The sequence below is a fragment of the Anthonomus grandis genome, chromosome 8 (assembly GCF_022605725.1).
Source record: "Anthonomus grandis grandis chromosome 8, icAntGran1.3, whole genome shotgun sequence".
In the NCBI taxonomy this organism is placed as follows: Eukaryota; Metazoa; Arthropoda; class Insecta; order Coleoptera; family Curculionidae; genus Anthonomus; species Anthonomus grandis.
In genome coordinates this window covers 21,161,443-21,185,551 of record NC_065553.1, presented here as the reverse complement: position 1 = coordinate 21,185,551, position 24,109 = coordinate 21,161,443, and the positions used below count along the sequence as shown (strand labels likewise).

The 24,109-nt window shown below is 34.0% G+C and overlaps 2 protein-coding genes across 4 annotated transcripts in view; one reads left to right on the top strand and one right to left on the bottom strand.

Annotated features, from left to right (window-relative positions):
- The window catches only part of LOC126739664 (cationic amino acid transporter 2), a 56,637-nt gene extending 40,671 nt beyond the window's left edge, over window positions 1–15,966 (top strand). For all 3 annotated transcript variants that reach the window (XM_050445440.1, XM_050445438.1, XM_050445439.1), the window contains exons 13-16: window positions 8,025–8,263; window positions 8,323–8,598; window positions 8,707–8,847; window positions 15,026–15,966. In XM_050445440.1, coding sequence (XP_050301397.1) covers window positions 8,025–8,263; window positions 8,323–8,598; window positions 8,707–8,847; window positions 15,026–15,104 — 735 coding nt within the window. In that variant the 3' untranslated portion in view covers window positions 15,105–15,966. The remainder of the gene's footprint in view (window positions 1–8,024; window positions 8,264–8,322; window positions 8,599–8,706; window positions 8,848–15,025) is intronic.
- Window positions 15,967–22,498: 6,532 nt separating this feature from the next.
- Window positions 22,499–24,021, bottom strand: LOC126739679 (SET domain-containing protein 4). The gene has a single exon (XM_050445468.1). The coding sequence runs from the start codon at window positions 23,824–23,826 to the stop codon at window positions 22,504–22,506; it is 1,323 nt and encodes a 440-aa protein (XP_050301425.1). The 5' UTR covers window positions 23,827–24,021; the 3' UTR covers window positions 22,499–22,503.
- Between the last annotated feature and the right edge of the window lie 88 nt (window positions 24,022–24,109).

Genomic DNA, 24,109 nt, shown 5'->3' with positions numbered 1-24,109 from the left:
ATTCTATTAATAATAATAATATTAAGAGTAGTTTTTAAGTATGCATTGAGACTCTTATAAAAGGCCTCCACAGTTTTTGCACATTTAACCAATTCAGGTAGATAGTCGTATATATGAGCGAATTCGATTATAAAATTGACGGCGGCGTTGGCCAAAAAGGAGAATGTTTGCAAACCCGTTGTTCTGTTCTTGTCGTCACCTCAATTTCACTTTATTAATTAGATTAATACTTAGTTTGATTTAGTCTAGTTCTATAAGTTATATTCTTAAGTGCATTCAAAGTATCGCTTCTTGCTGTTAATATTTTTTTTGTTTTACATAATGAATGTTGAGATTTGCCTTATGTCCTTGCCTCTCCCGATAATATTTCCTTACTTGCTATTCTTTACTTTTACTACAAACCTGGTACATACCCAAATAATACGTCACATGCAAGTACCGAAAAGACTGACGCGGGGAATCGAGGTGGAACACACTCGGTACTAGATCGTCTTACTGTTAATAACCATTTTTACGACCAGTGTTCGCGCGGCCTTCCGAAAAAACCTCCTGTGTTATCCTGACCCCTAGGTAAGTCTTTTTACTTTTAATTAAATTCAATCACTTTTATATTTTTCGTGCAGCAGGCTGTGGTGTAAAACCGTCCAAAGGTACATGAACCATCGCAACCTATAAATTGTACACTCTATAGGGCCTCAATTGATCAGAACCCTTTTCTAATCAATGGCACCCTATTAAACACCCGTTGTAAGAAAGTAGGTTTCCATCCAGATATACTGCTCTAACAACCAAGTCCCAAAAGTTGCTCCTTCAGAAAAAGTTTTTATTTCACCGACGCCTAAATCTTTCAAATTAGATGACTGGCATTATGTAGAAGTGTCTAAAATACCACCTTCTTACTCGGCAAATCAAATTGCACATTATGTCAAGGAAAAACTGGGTACAACCGACTTTATGCGTTGCTTTTCTATGCTAACAAATAATGACAATTTTTACTCCGAATTTAAAATTGGCGTAAAGGACAAATGTCATCTGGAGAAAATGAAGAACCTTAGCATGTGACCAGCAAGTACTTTAGTTGACAATCAAATTTGTGTATCTTCTTTATCACTCTTATGGATGATGTCACCAGCTTTAAATTCTGCAAACAATACCGCAATGAATCAGCAATTAATTTCCAAACTTGCGGAAAACCACAGCCCACACCCGCGCTCCAATTCAGCAATCCAATCTGGCGCTATGGAGAGAAGAACCATTAAAATTGGTTGTGCCAAAGAGGCAATAGCTTCTAGCAAATCCATGGTGTCAGAAAACTCTGTTACCAGTGTAGAAAAACCCACAATGTAGGACAAGCCTGATTTGGACCCGATCACGCCATCATGCGATTGTCGCGTGACTCAGATGCGACTAATAGTCGTTACTTATTGGCAAGACTAAGAAATCCGCCATATTAAAATCTCCTTAAGACCAACCCACTAATGTCTGCTTTAAAGGACACACTTGCACTAGCATCAAACTGGCGTTAGCATCTGAGGGCGTTCCGAGTGACGTCGATTCCCTTCGTAAGTTATATTATCGCTTTCACGACGCCTATGGGATAAATCAAACTAAAGTCGATGCTGATCTGGCTGCCTCTAGTTCTTACTTTTCATCCGAGAAACTTCTACGCCTGCCAAAAACTAGGGAAAGCCATAGCAATTACTATTTCAGTAGTTTTCCAAATAGAAACAAAAATTTTTAGTTAGTATGACGCGATCAGACGATCCAGCACTCGCGAGCTTAGTTTTTTCTTATAAATATCCAGTCCTTAAGACACAAAACCGATGAATTAGTTCTTCTTCTAGAAGAGCTTAATTTTCCAGACATCATTGCCATTACTGAACATTGGTTAAATGTTGATGAGCCTGTTTTTGTTAAAAATTATACAACAATCGCTAGAATTAATAGAAGTAATTTATTTTATGGAGATACCATAATAATGTCTACTAACAACGATTTTTCAACAGTTTGATAATCTGCTATCGAAGAAAGTAGTAGAGCGCCGATTATCCGAAACCATTGGTGCAGATGGTGTTCGGATAATCGATTTTTTCGAATAAACGAACATTTGCGAAATTCCACTTCTTTGTTGAGGGTAGGGTAATAAAACACGTCATTGGATTAGGAATACATATTATGTATGAAATGCTTTTTATTTAAACATTTTTTAGTTAAGTGACTTAGATGTGTTAATAGTACAAAACTATTCTAAAAAAAAGTCAAACATAGTCGAACATAATTGTTTGCTTAAGTTTTGAGACTGGTTTTTTTGCCGCCAAATCTGAAAGACAGCAACTGCACAAAATCACATTCGTCTTGGTATTCCAACCATTTAATAGCAGTCTCAAAGCATTTAAAGGCTTCTTCATTGGACGGACATTTTTCAGCTGAGATGATGTCATCACTAATTTGGTCTTCATCGTCGTCATCTTCAGGAACTTGAACCTGTGCTATTATATCGTCGTCTGTCAACAATTTGTAGCCGGGATCATCCTCGTCAAATTCTAGCCATTCATGCACGTTTTCTTGGTCACATTCTTCAAATCCTGAAGCCTCTTTCATCAACTCAACCATTTTTGAAACAAAGTTTTCATTTGTTGGTTCTTTTTTTATAGGGCTAGCTTCGGATTCAACTGCTGGACAAAGCTCATTCTAGGATTTCTTTAGAGTAGTCGCTTTGACATTAGCCCACGCTTCTGCCGCCATATAAACAACATCCTTCAAGTTATTGTAGATTTCAAGAATTGTTTTATCTGCCTCTTGGCCGATTGGGACACTACGAAGCAACGTTTTTTTCTGTAGTAACGTTAGAAGGCTTCGATCACCCCCTGGTCCATAGGTTGAAGGACTGAGGTTACATTGGGTGGCAAGAAATTAAATTTTCCATCTTCTCTCTCAGGTGAAAGGTTTGAGGGATGTCTTGGAGCATAATCAATCACTAATAAAATATTTCCAGTGTCTCCAGTGTCTATTTGATGTTTTTTAACCTCTGGAATGAATACAGCGTCATACCACTCGATAAATACTTAAGTGTCCATCCACGAGTTTTTTTGGTTTTTTTTAAATAAGCGGCAGTTTTTTTATTTCTTTGAAGCATCTTGGATTCTTCAGATTTTCCTATGATCAGCAGTCGTTGTGTGCCCGTATTGTTTCCACATACCATGGCTGTTATGCGGGATTTGCTTGCTTTGAATCCAGGCGCTGCCATTTCTTTTTTAGAGACAAGGGATTAGGTCGGCATTCTCTTCCAGTATAACCCACTTTCGTCTGCATTGTAGACGTTACTGTCCTTATAACACTGCTTTACAAGCGAACTCTTAAAACTTTCTTTGAACTTTTCAGCAGCGTCAATGTCAGCTGACAGCTTTTTCCCTTGAATATCTAGCTCTCTAATTCCGTGCCTAGACTTGAATCTTTTGAGCCAACGAGTAGATGCTTTAAAATCATTATTACCCCCAAGCTTTGTGTTCATTTCTAATGTCTTTGCGCAAATCAAAGGACCATTTATTAGTTACCCTTGAGCACGTATCTGCATGAACCATGAGTAAACTGCTGTCTAGGTTTTGATTTTCTGCCATTTTCATTGTTTTTATTATTTATGCAAGCTTCCATCTTCACTATCCAGCACGCAAGCAAACTTTGTGATTGTTTTTCCAAATCCCAACACCAAACTCTCGAGCTAAACTTGATTCACTTGCATCTTTTTTTAATCGTTCCAAAATTTTAAGTTTGTCAGAAAGACTAAGCACAACTCGTTTACGTTTCGGCATTGCTAGGAGTCACACAGCACAAAAAAAACAGCACGGACCGTTAAAACAACGCTGAAGTCAGTCAACGTCAATAGAGAAACAAACTGATTAGACGGATCCGTACTTCTGCCGGCCGCTCGTGTTTTAAATGAATTTATGATCTCTATATTGTTTGTATTCACAGAACTCACGACGCGGACGTAAATGTATTTTTTCAGAAATTACTGAGCTTACTTGAGTCCCTACCTTTAAAAAGCAAATTAATTTTATGTGGCGATCTTAACATTGACTTCTCGAGTGTGTGTGCTGTCTAAGAATCTCTCCAGTCGATTTTCGACTCATTTGGTATAGTCATGCATATTAACTCACCAAGTAGAACTTCTAAAACTAGCTCCAGCACCATAGATTATGTAGTTTCATCTTTCGATCCCGGACTCGTTGACACTACTGTCTTAAGTTCAGGTTTCTCTGACCATGAAGCAGTATTGACAAACTTTGTGTTGTCGTCAAACACAGGCAAAAATTGCTCGCGAAAATTGGGCCGTATTTTTTCTAACAAAAATTTTTTAAATTTCAAGAACCTCTGTCTAACAACTGACTGGAATCTTCTCTCTGAAGATGTTGATACCGAATTCTCCTATTTTATAAAAACATTATCTGGTTTAGCATTTAAGTCCTTTCCTCTTAAGCCTGTCAAATTTAAAATCAAGAAGGAGATAATAGATACATAGGAGACAAGAACAGGATTGCCCATTAAACCATTAATTAACCCATATGAAAACTTAACAAAAAAGATATTTCTTCTTAGATGCAAAGGATGTAGGTAAAGCAGCCCAATAGTTGGCGGTGGTCAACACCCCTTACAGGGTATACACCATCATAGGCTAAATACTTAGCAAACCTGCGCTGAACAGACTTAGTTAAATTAATGTGGAACTGGTAAATTAGATTCCGCACGATGCAGCCATATTCCAATTGTGACCCAACAAAGCAGCGAAAATGCAGTTTAAACGTAAACTTTGTACTCTGACTGAGCCTACTGAAAATGGTATTGTTGATTGAGTAGTTGTAAGTGATCTTTGATTTTGAATAACTGACCATACTACACTTCACCGCATTAAGCCCGAGCCTATTATCAGCCTCCCAAATCTCCAAGAAATTCAGACAATTCTAAAGAAATAAACAGTCATTAATACTTATATTAAAGAATAACTTAAGTCATCGGCAAAAGCTAGTCAGTCAATGGCAGTTAAGTGAGCTGACTAAATTTTCAGTGTAGTTATTTGAGTAAATGCTCCTCTTAAAATAGGAAACTAATTTATATCATATAAAATCACATCCTTAATTACGGACGGGCAAAATTACGGACCAGCTGGTAAAGTTCCTGTGTGTTATCAGGCAGATAAATTCTATCCTCTCGGTGTTTGGTTTTTAATTTGTGATAATAGTTATAGGTTCTTGTATTCTTGTTTTATGCCAAATCCGATATTCTTTTTGTTAGTACTAGTATAAATACGTATTTGCATTTTTGCTAATTATGTGTAAGTATCCCACCAAATATTTGCCAGTGAATCACAGTACACAGCTTTTTAGAAACCGTATACTGTGCATTGAATTTTGTAGAATTTTAATCAATTTTCAATAACCTGATAAAAAAAGAAGTCGGTAAACTTTTCTGAAAAAGCGAAGTTATTTTACTCTGTAATTTAGTATCAGTAATCAGGCCTGGGAAAATTGACAGCAGAGTTTAATGTAAAAAAACCCATATCAGGGGTGGTTCGAACCCTGAATAAACTTCGAACAAAGTATGAGGGTATAAAAAAAGATCTAAGAAAAAAAGCCATAACACCTTTTACCACCTATGAGGAAATAATTTATAATTTAATAACACTGTGTTGAGGGACTGCCTTCAAGATATGATGATGATAGTATGGAATTTCTTAGATGTATGTTTTCTTTTCATTTCTCAGTCACATAACAGTGGCATGGCCAGCAACGAGGGGCAGTTGAGGGAAGGGTGTAACCTTAAGTCGGGCATTATCATATTAAATAAAGAGAGATTTAACCAGATGAAAAATAACAAAATACTCATACAGATTAAGAACAAAATTTAGAATATTATACACAAACTTCTTGCAAAACTATGCAAGCTCCAACTCTTTGAAAAATTTAATGTTATAAATTTCCTGGTAATTCTGGTATTCTACTAGTAAGCAAGAATTATCCCGCTGATAAGACAAACAAGAGATTCATAATTCAATTTTTAATGTTACCATCAGGATAACTTTTCCAGACAGTCCATAATTTGCCCCTCACAGGGGTAATCTAATTACAATCCAACCGCTTCTTATTGGGTAGCTCAGCTCGGAGAGATTGTCAAAAAACTAATGATTTTCCCAGATATTCTTGAAAATAATTTATTTATGGTCTGAGAGTTGTTAGGGTTAAGGTCTCTGCGTGGATGACATCTTAATGAATTTCTGACCTATATACACATCTTAGTCTAAGATAATATTAAGATGATTTTAGTAATTGGATAAACTATATAAGAAAAATCCAATTTTCATTAAAAGATTCTATAGGATTAATAAAATTCATGTCTTTTCTTATGGGGATATATTTAAAAAAAGCCTTATATATACCGGGTGTCCAGGAAGTCTACTCAGGGAGATTTTTTTGACGTATTTAAATCAGACGTACCAAAATAAATGAATAGGACGGGGTGATCCGATTGTTTGGCCTCGCCAGAATTAAATTAATTGTTTTTTTTTTAAGCCCGTGCTTTTTGTATTTGGGGGTATTTAAAATCGGAAATTTATGCTGTTCCTATCCAAACGCGAGAACAGCTTTGTAAAAGAATTGGGCAGACTTGCAATAAATTCTTCTTTTTTTAATAATATATATATTTTTTATAAAATAACGATTTTCTATTTAGCTTAAAGTTTATGATAAATAAAATTATTTAAATATTTGAATTTTTTCTGAGCACTAAATTATAAGTGCACATACATTTTTAATTATTAGGAATTTACACTTAAATATCCTTCCAAAATACTTCCGGTTTGCTTTTTCTCCCAGTTGTTGTATAAAATGCTAAAAAATTGCATTGATTTTATAAGAAGATATAAAGTTAGTTCATTTTAAAATAATAAACTTAAGAAAACTAATTTTAATAATTGTTAAGTAAATATTATCTATTTAAATATTCTAAAAATGATCATTTACGTTGCATTAATTCTTTCGGCATTTATTTAGGAAAACTATTTATTACTTAATCTGGCAACATACAAAGAACTGGGGTTCCGCCATTAATCGTGATACATTAGTCTTACTATGACAGGCTGTAAAAGACTGTTCAGCTGATAAAAGATAAACTTTTAGACAGCGTTCAAGCTTTAATAAAAAGGTTCAAAAGACCAATTGTAGGCCAGGAAGACATCGGTATGAAGCCTTTTTAAAGCGACATCCTAGTATATCGCAAAGAACTTCGCAAAACTTAACATCAAGTAGATCTGCGGTAACAGAAAATAACATGAAGGAAAATAGCCTGTCAGAAGTTTTTGAACACCCCAAAGAATATTTAATTGTGATAAAACTGCGTTTTTTTTTAAATCCTGAGACTAATCGTGTTTTGGCAAAACGAGGTCAATAGACTGTACATAACACTATTGGGTCGGATGAGGAATGTATTACAACTTTAGTGATGGCTAATGCGGCAGGTCAAATCTGTCCTCCCATGATAGTTGTAGATTTGAAACGAATACAAAAAAAATTAGCCCAGTCCGTGCCAAAATCATGGACACTAGGTCGTTGAAATAATGGGTGGATGACAGGTGAAACTTTCTTTGAATTTATTGCAAATGTCTTCCATCCATGGCTACTAGAAAATGCTGTGACGTTTGCAATTATATATTTATTATAATATCAATATAATCAGACAATTAAGTTTAAAATACTGACATAACCAAAATGAAATTTGGCTTAAGGTGACCAACACTGGTGCAATTACCTTACGTCAAAAAATGTCCCCTGATGCCTAAAACCCATCATTAAAAAAATATCTACATTGGTAGTAAAGTTATAATTTTTTTTTTAATTTTTAACAGGCTGTAGCTCCGAAAGTAATACGTCTAGGACATAAATTCATATATTTTTTTCTTATTTTTTGTTGGAGAATCACCCTGTAAAGTTTATCGGTAGAGTTCCTGGACATCGGTATATACTTTTTTCTTTCAGGCTGCAACGTATTTATGTCCAGCGATTTTCCCATGGATCGACACCGGCCCTGCCACCGAAGAGTCCGGCATGTTAGTGATGAAAATGGTGGGAATCCTCTACCTCCTCGTCATTATATTCGACCTGATTGTCGTCAACGGAATGGACAATATGAATAGTGCCACGGTATTTTTTCTATGGTTGTTTTTCTTCGCTATTCTCGCGGTGCTGTTGGCCATATCCAGAAAACCACAAAACAGGTAAACAACTTTATCAACTACTTCAGTATTTGTTTCATGCGAAATGATTCCGTTTGCAGAAGTAGCCTTTTGTTTATGACCCCAGGCCTCCCGTTTGTGCCGGCGATCGCCATAACTGTAAACATCTACTTGATCCTGAAACTGTCCAAATTGACCCTAGTAAGATTCACTATTTGGATGACTTTGGGGTTTATCATGTACTTTTACTATGGTATTAAAAACAGCACGTTAGAAGAGAAACCGGACGTCGACGGTACCATTGAGTTAACAGTTACCGATCAAGAAAAACATACTGTTACTGATATTTATGCTTATCAGCCAGATAAAAGTCTCTTGTAAGTACCTGAAACTATAGTATAAACTAACAATTAAACACATGGTCTATGTTGAACCTTAAAAGGGTTGTTAATTTGCACTTGTTTTAGAAGTGTATCTTTTTTTAGCCAAGATCAATCGACTTATAACTGGAACCCGAATATGTCCTGGGACCATACTCCATCGTGGGCGGCGGTGCCCCAGCAGCCCCAACAGTCCAGTGCCTGGGGTCAAAGCCAGCCACAAAGACCTTCCGACACTGATTCAAGGTAAATTTAAAAGTAGTTATTCAGTTAATATTTAAAGGAGGATCTTTAACCTTGTACAGGGTGTCCCAAATTCGAGCCTCACCATTGGGATCTCGTTAACTAGAAGAGATACGAGGTCAGTTAAATTGAGGCAAAGTTGCGCAATTTGGTGCTCATTAAAACGCCCTTTTGAAATTTCAAAAATTCCGAAGATATTTAGAAAAAAACGAATATGGGCGAGTTCATTTTTATTTTTTTACGATTCTATTTGAATATATACAGTGACAGCCTAAAGTTCCGCATAAATTCGATAAAAATTAGAGACATGATTTTTTGAGAAAACGCTCGGACCTGTCGATTTTTATTTTAAGTTGCGCATTATTTCATATAAATTTTTATATACAGGGTGAAACAAAAAAAAAAGATATGACGTCATCGATCATTTTTTAAAATGGAATGCTATATTTTTTATTGCATTTATGAAATATAGGCGAAATTCCAAGCAAGTTTCGTATAACACACCTTATCTCAAAACTCAACTGTTTCCAAAATATTTACATTTAAATAACAAGAAAACAAATAAGTAAGTCTATTTACAAATTAAGGTAAAATCGAGTATAAAAATAATGACACTGCCAATTGTTTTTATTTCCATGGTTGCACTTGTAAAGAATCTCCATTTTCGAATGTCACTGTCAGTTCGAAAATTAATAGTTTTTATCAGAATAAATTATGGCTAATTTAACGGAAACCCAACGAATTGAAATTTTGATTATGCTAGGGTACGGGGATCGCGTGCGCACGCAAAAAGAAGTAAGTGAACTGTTTAATGCCAAATACCCAAACCATCCTATTTCTCAGTCAACAGTTAGTAGAATAGAGCACAAATTCATAACTTCAGGTCATGTTAGGGATTTGCCAAGATCAGGTCGTCCAAAAATTTTTAAAGAAACAAAATTAACCTTTCTGCTCTCCGTCAAAGAAAATCCAAACAATGCAACTTTACAAATTTCAGTTAATAATAATATAGCCGGAACGTCAGTAAGACGCATCTTAAAAACAAATGAATACCACCCTTATAAAATTAGACTAATACACGAATTAAATTAGGACGATTCTGATCGAAGAAACCAATTTTGCCAGCAAATGATGAACATTTGCAATAATAACCGTCAGTCAGTCGTGTTACGAGTTTTGTTTTCGGATGAAGCAACATTTTGTTTAAACGGTGTCGTAAATCGGCAAAATTGTCGGTACTGGTCAGTGTCAAATCCACATTGGGCAACTGAGGCTCATACACAGTACCGTAAATTCAAATTCAAATATATTACATAAAGTTATATACAAAAGTGTTATTGTTACATAGGAAAAATAGGTACAAATAAAAATAGATAACAACCCTATTTCATGAGAGACGAAAAATAACGTTAAATACCTATATACCTAATGTAAAAATCCAAAAAGAGGAATCGGCCTAAGGCCATCTAATGACGTACCTTGTGTGCAGATTTCCTCTTCCAAAAATGGCACAGGTATTAAGAGGTTAAGAACGGCAACAGCCCGGCCGCTATGCAGGCGGAAAACAGGCGAGAGAACAAAAAGGTAGTAAAAATTACGATTAATATGCACTAAAATAACCCAATATCCACACACTTAGAACAACGTTTCAAAAAATGTTTGATTTTTCAATAAAAATTGTTTGGTTTTGGCTTTGAAAATTTTTGGATAATTATAATATTTTTTCAATTCAGCAGGCAGTGTGTTAAAAAGAACTGGTCCATAATAGGTTACAAATCTTTGGGTCACATTTGTACGTTTAAATGGAATAAACATATTTATCTCTTTTGTTGCGCTTGTTAGATAGTTGATAGAATCACTATTAATTGGTGATAATGTAGTATGGACATAGTTTAAAGTGGAATGGATATAAATATTTCTGACACTTAGTAAATTTAGATTATTATATAGTTCACCAGTTGAAAATCTATATGGTCTTTTAAATATTATTTTTAGTGCAGAATTCTGAGTGATTAACAACTTCTTTATAGTATTGTTATACGCGCAACCCCATATAATAATACAGTACCTTAAATTGGATTCTATTAGTGCGTTATATAAAGTTTTTAACATTTTTACATTTAGGATTTCACGTACCTGATACAATTTATAGAAAATATTCCTAATTTTTTTATTAACGAATGCAATATGTTCCTCCCATTTAAGATACTGATCCAGTATAACCCCCAGATATTTGATTTTTTCAACTTTTTTTATTTTGATACAATTACATGCATCATTATGCGATAAGCAGTCATTATTATGAATAACAATCTCTGTAGGCAGTGGTTGATCTACTGACGTTGCGGAAAAACTCATATAATAAGTTTTATTAAAGTTTAAACTTAAAAGACTATTTTTGAGCCACTCATACATTTTACTAAGGCCAATTTCGGCTTTTTTAAAGACTCTCTTCCAAGAATTATCAGAAAACAATAATGCAGTATCATCTGCGTACGAAATTACTTCGCAGTCGTCCAATAAGCTTCCTATACTATTAATATACACAAGGAAGAGTACTGGTCCCAGCACTGTCCCTTGTGGAACTCCGGTTTTAATGTATTTAGGAGAGCTCATTGTGTTCTTAATCTTAACAAATTGTTTTCTATCTGATAAATAATTTTTTAATAAGTTAAGAGGCCCGTTTCGAATACCAATTTTTTCTAAACGGTTAAAGAGAATTTCATGTGAAACGGTATCGAAGGCTTTCGAAAGATCCATAAAAACTGCAAAACTTTTTTTTCTGTTTTGTAGATTAATGTTAATATTATTAACTAAATCAAATACGGCTTTCTCCGTATTTTTTTTATCTTGAAAACCATATTGCTTTTGATATAAAAGATTATTCTTTTCCAGGAAATTCATTATTCTAGACTTTAAACATTTTTCAAATATCTTAGCAAAGTTATTTATGAGAGAAATGGGTCTATAATTAGTAGTTTCATCACGATTATCTGATTTAAATATAGGAGATACCAGAGAGACTTTCCAATCAGAGGGTAAGTTAAACGTTGAAAATGACAAATTTATTAAGTAAACTAAAGGTTTTAAAATATGAACATGTATTCTTTTAATTAAATTAGTTGAAATCTATTAATGTTTGGGCTGGTATCGTGGAAAATAAAGCAATAGGGACATACTTTTTCGAAGAAAACTTAACAGGACAACGCTATTTGAATTTTCTTCAAGAAGATCTTATCCCTGCTTTGGCTGCCCTATACCCAGGCGAACAATAAGATCCTGCTGTCCCGACAGATTATTTGTGGTTTCAGCAAGACGGCGCACCGCCACATTTCTTTCGAGATAGACGTACTTACTTGCTTTCTTGTTGATTAAATGTAAATATTTCTGAGAACACTTGAGTTTTGAGATAAGGTGTGTTATACGAAACTTGCTTGGAATTTCGCCTATATTTCATGAATGCAATAAAAAATATAGCATTTCATTTAAAAAAATTACCGATGACCTCATATCATTTTTTTGTACCACCCTGCGCAACTTAAAATAAAAATCGACGGGTCCGAGCGTTTTCTCAAAAAATCATGTCTCTAATTTTTATCGAATTTAAGCGGAACTTTAGGTGGTCACTGTATAACAAAATAAATTACTCATTCTCATTGCTACTTTCTCTAATAATGATAACAAATGTAATATTTTTGAATAATGTAAGAGTGTTTAAAAAAAAACCAATATGACTGGTCCCAAAAAGGACAGCAACTCACTGAGGTCCAATCAATAACGTCATGAAGAGGCAAGGAATCCTGATCTATATTTATGATGGGAAACGGGAAGAGCCCTGAGATGGCTGGGGATGGTCTTGGGATGGCCCTTAAGACTCAATATTTCACTGAAGACCTGACTTGATCGATCTGGCATAAGACCCTCAGGATGTTAGAGGACCTTTTATAAAGTGTATTAAAGTAATCTTTCACATTACATGGCTAGTATTGCCATGAGGTCGAATCCAAACCTTGAGCAATTGAATTTGTTAACCTGAAGACTACACAAAAAGCAAAGGCAAAAAGCAATTTCTGGGTACCTCTTTGATGGATAATCCCACGCAGGTCCAGTTTTACGAGAATTGACGATATAAAATTACCCCGCTTAGACTAAAGTTGCAGCGAAGTACGTAAATCAATCTAATTCGTAAAAACTTGCTCCTTGAGCATGGCGTACGTGACCAATGACAAAGATAGAAAAATCAAGTTAGTCAGAGAGAGAGAGAGAGAGAGAGAAGAGAGAAGATTTTTCTACTTACAGCAAGAGCAAGCTGTACATTATTGTATGCCATGGGGTTGGGAGAGTTCCATTTCTTGCTCCGAGGGCTAAATTCCAATCGGCGTAATGCTAAAGAGATTCGCAGACGAACTCGCAAGGTGGATTTTTACAGAGATTTTAACCATATTGAAACTAAACTCTACGGATCTAAATTGGATGTCGATAAACTACCTGGTAATTATCCTTGTAATTGTCTGGCCAGAACCATATTATTCTTCTCCTTTCCTTGTGTGTGGTTCTCCTTTTTCCACTTGCTGCTTTCGGCCATCTGGGTCGCCTTAATAACTGTATTTTCTTATGTACTTCTTTTCCCCTCTCTCAATCTTCTAACAGTGTGAAGGTAACGTGCCTAGAAAAGGATTATCATAGGGCTATAATACACGGCCGCTTAAGTTCCCTCTGGACAATCGAGAAATCTTCTAAAGTACTGCTTGCTCTGCTTGGGTGGGCCTCTTACTTCCGATATACTCGTAAAACCATATATGAAAAACACACAAACAAAAATTTCAAACCAAACTGCAATGGAGGTTGCGGGTAAAAAAACCATACGTCCACTTAAAAATAAAACTTCTGGAGGCGTAGCTGTAGGCAACAAGATTGTAGATGCCATACACCAGGGCGAAACTCTATCAGGGATAATACCAAAGATGGGAGCTAACCTAGAGGTTACAGAATATGGCTCAGAAATCCGGGACGTATAAAAAAAAAGACTTTCTGGTCGTAAATTGCCTAGAGAGGAGGCTAAAGTCATAGGGAGCTGATTAAACATAATTAGGAAGCTCCATTCTGATTCCAGTAAATTGCTTAAAATTCAAAACAAAGAACAGCTAGCGCCATCTAGAAGTTCTTATTTTTTATACAAGGTCATTAACCGACTTTACACTAGATGCCGTGATCAGTCATATCTTCATACATTATTAAGTTATTACATTATAAAAGAAAACAAAAAAAAATAAAAACTCAAATGTAAAGTTTATAACCGTGCTTGCTTACAAAAACACGAGATGACGAAGAAATTGACCACGTGGCTGAACCAACTTCGTAGACGAATCCAGTGAGGATGAAAATTAAGATACTTATTTTAATTATTTTTCTATCTAGTTTTATATCAATAAATGATAGAATTATACATATAAATGTATATTGTTTTATTACATTCAGTAAATAAAAAAAATCTAATTGTCAGATTAACAATGTTCCTCCATATAATTCTCAAATTATCATTTAGAGCGACTGGGACATCAAGTTGAACCGTCTGAATATCTGACCCTCAAATAACTTTTTTTTTACCTCTTTTCACAACAATTCCACTCATTCGTTAGATTAATATCCTTCGGTTATCAGGAAGAAATACCGCGTATACATGAGGAATGTCTGACGTGCTCCAATATTTCCATGTCATTGTTTTTTTTTTACATCCCCACTAAATTGGCAAACTTAACATAAACTATTTTCCATTTTAGGACCTAATAATCTTCACGATCCAATAGAGTGCCTATTGGATGACGCTTTAATAACTGCAAATTTAGTATCCCAAGATTCCTTACTATTATCATCTGTGAAAAATTTATGGGATTTCAGTGAGGATCATAAAAGATACAATATTATTTTACCTTCTTTTATAAAATGTACCCAAAAAATTAAAAAATCCTATGCTTTAAAAGGCATTTATGTCATCATAATTCCAACGATTATTCCATAGTCTTGTCTGTATAGAGAAATCCAGAAAGTCATATCTCCTATATTTTTCCAAATATGACATTTATATAAAAACCAATTTTAAGAGATGATGTATTATAAACTATAGTTATTGATACATTAATTCCCAAGAAAAAAATAACTTCTTAATTATTTTTTCTTGCAGATCAGCAACCACCGGTGGCATTAAACCCAGCGACCTCTTTGTCAGCGACCCGACTGCCTATTCCGCATGGGATGACTAAACCAATTAAAGTGAGATTATTTAAAAAAATAAATAAATATAGATACACATATAAGTAAGATTATTTTAGAAAATAACGTTATTATACATAAATTAATTATAACTTATAAAGTCTTCATAATATGTATGATATTTGATTAAGCAGAGAGATATTCTTTAAGCACAACAATATGAACCACGAAAAAGTTCATTTTTAGAGTTTAATACCATATCAAGAAATTTTAAAGTGTTCACAGTAAAACATCAGCTTATTAACAAATATTAATTCAACAACATAACAATTTTTTTCTAATTTATAATGGCCCTTGGGCTCATTTTGAATCAAAATATAAAGGAAACTGAATTATTGAATGCGTATGTATAATACAAGTCTGGCAAACTGAAGTCTTGGGTGTGGAAATCAATGTACAAGTCACAAGTTAGTTGAATTTAACTCCTTAACTTAGGGTTTTGCCTATGATTTCTCTGTTGCATGTTAATGCACGGCACCCAAGAACGAAATGTCAAGTCTCAAAGTTTATTGGCCATATTTACAAAAAGGTTGTGACCTTAAAAAAAGCTACTTATTGTCATCTTGTATAACCCATATTGTGTGATAAATTAAATAATAAAGTGCTCTCTTTAACTTTGCAATATTTTTATTATTATTGAAGTTTTCTTTTTTTATGTATAAGTGACATAATATTATTAATTATATGATAATTGTAAATTTTAAGATAATAAACTTATCATAATAATTACGGATCTTTAACTATAGTTATTTATTGTAAAAACTTGTTAATTATATTATAATATTATAATGTAAAGAATTGTTACTTAATTATGGAAAGAATAGTGCATTTAATATAGTTCTGTCAACTCATTGCAAATGTTTTGTTTAGTAGTTTTATTTTTTTTTGATATTACTATAGAGGACTTTCTGAGGATGGATTTCAGAGTAAAAAGCTGATTCTAGGTTAAGGATGTGGGTAGTTAGACCAGTTTTTTGTCACTTCCTTAACAAAATTCAAAGTTTCTTGATGAGTTTTACACTAAATAATTAAAATATTCTTAAAAGGAGTTTAGTCAAAGAAAGTACACTTCTTTTCCAATAATTTATATATGAACGTTTCTTGACCTCAAAAACTTTAAGATACAAAATTTGAAGTTTTCAACTGCATATTGCTAAAGAATTTTATTTACTAGCAGGCATTTTTAGCACTAACCCACTTTAGAGATTTCCATATTCTTTTGACTATCATACAGAGAAGTTCCGAGGATAGATTTCAGGGTTGTTCAGTCTTTACTTGTGTTTTCTATTTAAACGGGATTGGATTTTTATATATGTGTTTCATTTTTATAAATTATAACAATGTTTATAATTTGATAATATTGGATTTTTGGGTAGGTACATAAAAAATCACATAATTTATTTATAAGATTATATATTATAAGGACCGAAAATTTGAATCCGTTAATGCCACACGTGGTGGCGGAGTTCTCTGTGGAGTTTCTAAAAACATTGTGTCTGAAAAAATTAGTTTGTCTGATTTTTGCATAATTGTATTGCGCCCTCTATCGATGTTGTTGGAAGTAAATTTACTATTAGGTTACAGATATTTCACATGATTGTTTTGTACATCCCACCATCTATCACATCTGTAATTTTCGAGCAATTTCTGGATCAGTTTACACTTTTAATATCAAAGCTAAACCATAATGTAATAATAGTGGGCGATTTTAACTTGTCTGATTTTTCTATTAACTCACCTACAGGTAATCATGTTAGTCAAAAGTCTATTGCTGTGAATAATTTTGCTAACACTTTTAAACTTGTTCAGTGTAATCACATCCTAAACTATAATAACAGACTATTGGATCTTGTTTTATCTAGCTTCACCTGTACTGTTTCGCGTAGTGACGTGCCTTTTGTCTTGGAGGATTTGCATCACCCTGCACTGGAAATTGATTTTACTGTCTAAGGCCAACGTGTCCATAATTTTCAGCTTAATAAAAACTTATCTCATTCTTTTAACTTTAGAAAGGCCAACTTCCATCTCCTTTAATACTCGATACTTGAAGCTGACTGGTCTACTGTGTATTTATCCTCTAACGTTAATGATGCATGTGGAGCCCTATATGATATATTGAATGGCATATTTGCCGCACACATTTCTCTTAAGCAGCAACGTAAAAGAAGATTTCCAAATTATTATTCTCGAGAATCGATTAAGAACATTTATAGGAAAGAAAAGGCTTTCAAGGACTTGTACTGTACATGAACAATTCTCCATTCTTTCAAAATAAATTCCATTCTCTTAGACGCCTTATCAAACTACAAATACGCAATAAATATAAGTTGAGGAGCAGACTTTCTAGATACATTTTGTCCATTTTTTGTAATTTTGGCAAATAAGCAAAAACTGCTACGTGTCTGGCAAGAAATTTATCGAAAATTTGATATACCCGAAAAATTGATAAAAAATTATGCAAATGATGTACTTACATGCAGACAATCTGGTATTGATTATATCCTAAAAAACTTTGAAAAACTGTAGGACATACTGCATTTAGTTTCTCAACCTTGGACAAATTGCATTTTGTTTGTCTATACAAAGCGGCATGAATAAGTATAGCAAGGATATGAAAAAAACGTAAGTAGGTTTATAAGATCAGTATTTTATTTTTGATAAACAAAATATTTTTAAATGTCATAGAGGTCCCCGTCGTCATCATTATTGCAATCACATAGCATGTCACCTTCTTCGCTAGCATTATCACCCTCAGTTTCATCTTGGTTCACTTGATTCTCATTTGGTTCATGGTTATTAGAGAGAATAGGTTGCAACCATGTTAACTCAGGATCATTAATCCAATTTGCCCCTGATAGTTCCACCAAAAGTTTTGAGAGGCTCTGGAGTTTTTTTGTTTTAAGATCATTTTGAAGCATTACAGCAGGTAGCTGTAAAGTCGAAAGCTTTTTTCCGCGTTTTAATAACGTTTGAAATTGCTTGGATGGATCGTCATTTCTGTAGAACAACTCGGTCTTAAGCAAAATATTGCTGTTGTTTTGTGATCTCTTAATAATAATCCGTTTGGTCGCACTGATCCCTTCAATTTTCTTTAAAGAGGTTAACGCAGTTTTTATATAGTAAACAACCCAGTCCTTACCAAGTTGTCTAACGTCTCCCTTCTTGGAGTATATCTCATGATATTTTGTAGGTGTTTTTATTGTACTGTAGGATCGTGTAACTTTTTTTATTTGCCCGAAAACACGATCCGCTGACAAATACGAATGGCCGCGTACCGGAAAGGTAAGACTTACCTGACATTACTTTTACGCTCTTTAGACGTAAGATTTTTTTCCTTTTTCTACTACCACGATCCGTATCACCAACTATATGATCCCCTGTCACATGAGAATCCATTATTTTAAATTTATTCCGTAAAAAACAAAGAACTTGAAAATACTCAAAATAAACACTTCTAACCGCAACAAGTGTAACGACAAACAAATGGCAATAAGTCCACGGTGCAAGGACAAACTTCTGTTAGTTTGTCTACTGGTAATGGACATATACCATATAGAAAGTCCAAGGTATTTTGATTATTTAATTTGCATGGGACAAAGTGCATTTGGAACGTCTTTTGTGGCATAATACTGTAGCAAAGTGTATATAGTTTGCAACGCCATCTTTGGTTGAAAATTTGAAAAAGAGGACAAAATGCATATGGAAAGTCTGCTCCACAGTTGTATATATCAAACACCAAAAGGAATATTTCTTTGGACCCATCTAGCTTTTGGGATTTTATTGGTTCTAAGAACGCTGGCACTAGGATTCCTGGTATGATGAGGCTACCCGATGACGTGGTAATTAAAGACCCACAAGGCATAGTTGATGCTTTTGCACTGTTCTTTGGTGAAGCATTTATACGGTTAATATATATTTTTATGGTTAATGAAATCAAATTTCATTAACCATTCGTCGACGTCTGATAATGTGCCCCACTTCGACATTTCCAACGTTGATGCTTCCCAGATTATTTTGGCTAGTAAAAAACTAAAAAATAAGTTAACATCTGGTGTAGACGGTGTGCCTAGCTTCTTGGTTAAAGATTGCATTGGTGTCCTGGCTGATCCGCTGACCTACATTTTCAACTTAATACTGTCAACAGAACAGATTCCTGAAATTTGGAAGATTTCTAAAATAATACCTATTTTAAAAGCTGGGGACTCTGATCAAATCGTGAGCTACAGGCCAATCTCATTACTCTGTAACTTCAAACTTTTCTCAAAAATTTTCGAAATTATCCTGAATCGGTCGCTATTTAGTCACGCAAAAGAACTCATCTCTGTAGACCAGCATGGATTTTTTAACGGGCGATCTTGTGTTACACTAACTTATCCTGTCTGTCTAGCCACATCTGTGAATCACTTGATGTTAATACTCAAGTCGATGTTATTTATACCGACTTCCAACAAGCCTTTGATCGGATAGATTACTATATTTTGCTGCATAAATTAACTCAGTATGGTTTTTCAGGGAGATTATTTAATTTATTTCATTCCTACTTGATTGGTAGATCTCAATATGTTGAATATGAGGGCTTTAAATCGAAACTTTTTAACGTAACGTCGGGTGTGCCACAGGGCTCGAACCTGGGTCCGCTCCTGTTTAGTTTTTTTATAAATGACTTGGTTGAGTCACTCACTTGTCATCTTTTGGCTGGCTTTTGCCGATGATTTGAAGCTATATTTAAATGTACATGGTTTGGAGGATTGTGTTTTTCTTCAGAACTGTCTAAATACATTGGCGGTATGGTGCGCTGTTAACAGGTTAGGCTTGAATGCGGCTAAATGTAGTGTAGTCAGTTACTCTAAATCAAAAACACCCTTAAATTTTGATTACTTTATTAATGATACTATTTTGAGTAGATTAGAGCAAATTACTGATCTTGGTATCACCTTTGACTCTGAATTTACAGTCGTTCCACACTTCAACAACATAGTCAAGTCAGCCCCGAGAAGGCTTGGGTTCATAATTAGAAGTTCTCAGAGTTTTACTCTCGAATCTACATTAAGACTGCTTTTTTGTTGCTTTGTGAGATCAAAACTGGAGTTTGCCTGCATTATATGGAACCCGCTCTATCAGAATCATGTTGGTCTCCTTGAATCTGTTCAGTGTAGATTTGCTTTAATAAGTTTTTGGCCTTTAGGCAGGGTGGCATATATCCGGTTAGAGGGTTTGATCATCGGCAACTATTGGAACGCTTCAATCTACATCCATTACATCTCAGAAGAATGATCTTCTCTGTAAAATTCCTGCATGAGTTACTGAATGGATTCATTGATAGTCCTGTACTTATTTCTGGTGTACGTTTCATGGTGCCTAGGCTTAATGCTAGACATCCCCTAACATTCTTTCTGCCAAGGCCTGATACTAACATCCTGTTGAAATCGCCACTATATACAATATGCGCTATATTTAATCGGATCTGTCACATGTGCGATATAAATTTCTCTCCAGTTCATGTGATTGTCGATATCTTGGTGGATCATTACTCTTGGGATTAAGACCCATGTGTTTAAGTTATAGTAAGTAGGTATATTGCAGTTAATTTAATTTAATTTTGTTGAATATGTGATTATCTTGTTAAACTTTTATTGGGTTTATAATTGGGTTTTTATATCATATTAATAGTTATTTGTTCTAATTTTTTGGATAACTTTTGAGATTGTGACTTTACTTTACTTTTTTTCTTTTCTTTTCATTCTTTTGGGTTTGTTTGTGTGTGTGTTTCTTTTTAACTATATTTATCATTGTTTTGCAACTGTTTCCTGTTATTGGGCAAGTTGCCTGTTGGAAATAAAGGCTTATTATTATAAGTCTAAAATTTACGCGTCTTAGAATCCGGTGCATCATTTAAAGAGTTTATGGTTCACGCATATCCTAAAGTCAGTGGTTCAGGCGCACCGGACTTTTACTAGATATATAAAACTATTGATTCGAGCAAGGAATAGCGCCAGTTGTAATACAGTAAAGACAACACTATATGTAGTCTACAGTATAAATACCATGTGCTTCTGAAATTGATAAAACTGCTTTGGTGATGAAGTCTACTGAATGGAGGCCCTGCTTTGAAGATCTATCTACCAGGAACAAGTAAGTGCACTAATTATAGTTTTATTTGATCACAGGTCGCTTTTTTTAACATAATTTATTTCACATTCTTTCCACCATAATTTATTCTACAGTCCACTCTGAGCTTCTGAAGCTGAATCAAGGGTAAAACCCTGATTCTAATTTAAGGATTTGGGTAGATTTGTTAGGGGGCAATTTCTTTCACCAATCTTAGCAAATTAATTGGAATCTTAGCCTCCTAACAAGTTTATAGTAGCAATAGATGAAATATCAACCTTAATTATCAAATATATTTCTGAATATGTGTGCTCTCCTATTTCGCAACAAGGCCCTTTGATTCTGTGAACTACAGAATTTTCTCTGAAAACTAAATTTTTAGTTTTGAGGAGGAGTTACCATGACTTATTCAAATCATACTTAAATAATAGTCAAATAAGCTCCTTCAGCAAAGTTACAAAATTATTTGTCCAGCTAACACAGGAAATGCCTAACAAAGAGATCAGGCTCTTATCTGTTTGTATGCAGATCTATTATCACCACCACATCTATTATCATAGTTCAAGAGTCAATAGCTGCATTGTCGGAGGCTGGTATGGCTAGTTTCTGTGAAAAGAACCTAGTAAGGTTTGTATATGTAAAAACAGGATTGTTACACTTCTCAAATGAATGAACTCTCTATTGATGAAAAAAATGAACCATGGTCCATATTTCAGAACCAGTTAAATTTTCAAATGAATTCAGATATGAATTTAGAGTCACAGTTGTTATTTTTTGAATAGTATATATCACTTTTTATAAATCCAATCAATTATAAGGTATGGTACAGAATTTTGAGGATCTTTTAGTTACATGGAAATAATTTTTAAGATATATATGAGGACAATTAAAGGCATGGTCATGGGACAAAATACAAGGGAGATTTAGAGTGACAGTCTTTCAGTATACCAAATTTCAGTACAAATAATTTCAAATTTATTAGTCTGTTATTATTATTATAAAAGAAAGAGCATTTTTCACAAAATAATTTCATATAATTTGAACATTTCTTGTAACTCAAAGACTTACTGATTTAAAGACAATATTGTTAACAAAGGCAAAGGAGCCACCAAATTTGACCCTTTTACATATTCCAAGAATATTCAAATTTTTGATGTATTCATTGAATGTTCTAAGTATTCGTCTAGTTCTGCTTCCCCCTAATAAGTCTGGATTTTCATAAAATTGAATTCCTAGATGGCAACAGGGCTTAATTTATGTTAACTATAAACTCAAATTTATCTAAAAACACAATTTATTCTCATCAAGCAACTTTAACAAACCATCCACATATTTCACCCTATAATTTAAAAACTCTATCACAACATCAATTCCACAACTTTGTTTAAATTTTCTATGATTATTATAATTTTCAACATCATTCTTGTATATATTTAATTTAAAATTTAACAATGTTCTCACATTATTGACTAGGACCTGCTCAAAATCATTTGGATATTTGTTACTAAACACATAAGAAACATGATTTAATACTTTAGGGAACAGTACTACAAACAAAATGGCTTTCAGCCCAAAAGAAGCTCCATTATGGTTAATATATAAGTCATCATCATCAAATTCATACTTTTTAACTGATTTATAGTGCTTTTGACTAACAGAAACCTTCAATATATCCAATAACTCATCAAAATTAAACCTAACAAAATCGAATAAGTTACCTGGAATAAAAAATCCATACTCCATAAGGAGCTTTTCATTATTATGGGCCCCATAAGAAATAAAAATCTGCTCATATCTTTTAAATCCTGTTAAAGTGGTTAGCTGATAATAAAGTTTTCCCTCCTCAGGTACCACATCCGCCTTAGTTCTTGCTTCGAAATGATGATTAAACAAGTCTAAAAATGGACATAGAGCCAAAGCTGGTTCATCTTCTAAAAAACTAGGGTTATCATAGTAAATGAGACACTGAGGATCAATATAAACCGCCCTAGTATTCACTAAAACATAACCCCACTTAAATGAGTCAAAATTAAGTAGATAGTCAGCAAGTGGCTGGCCACAGCACACACACAATACAGTTCTTGATAATGACATTTTTGCTTTTTCGAAACACTCATTAAAATTTTCATGAAGAACTTGAGCAATTGTTCTTAAGTGTTCAGGATAACAATAAATTTCTTCTTCACTGCAAGTCCATGGTAAAATTGGTTCTTCATTGGGTAATGAGTCAATATATCTTTTCCAAGGAGACTTCACATCTTTATGTCTTTCCATTACCATAAACAAAGACAATAAGGTCTGTATATTTAAAGCAATATCTTTTTTAAGTGCATCTATTAGCTCCGAGGTTGCAATAGTGTCAAAGCTTATTAAAAGCCCAAATGGGATTTTTATTAAAACATCTGAGGGTTTGAGGGGTTTTTTTGATGTCACTCCTCTGCCGGTGGTTGGGTATGAGTATAATTTAAGTTTTAAATGGTCGGTGAAGTCAAATTGTTTTAGCAGCTGCCTGAGTCCAACTGCAGATGCGTCGTTGTCCAGGCTGTGGGTTTGATGTTGGTTGTTTCTGGCACGTTTTCTTTTGGTTCTTCCCATTCGAACCATGGCGAACCAGCCACACCCAGTGATGATCCTATGAAGGATCTGCGCTATGTTCTTTAGTTATTGTTGCTTAGTTTTTTTTTAATTATTACTTATTTTGTGTTTTTTGGACGCATGAAGAATAAATTAAAAATATAAATAAACAACATTAAAAACAATAAACATCATTAAAAAGGGTTCTCTAAGCGGAGTTGTCAAGTTGATCCAATTAAATATTAAGAAGGATATAAAAAAATTGAAACTTGCAGTTTTATTAGTTTTAAATTATTTAGTATAATAGTTTTTA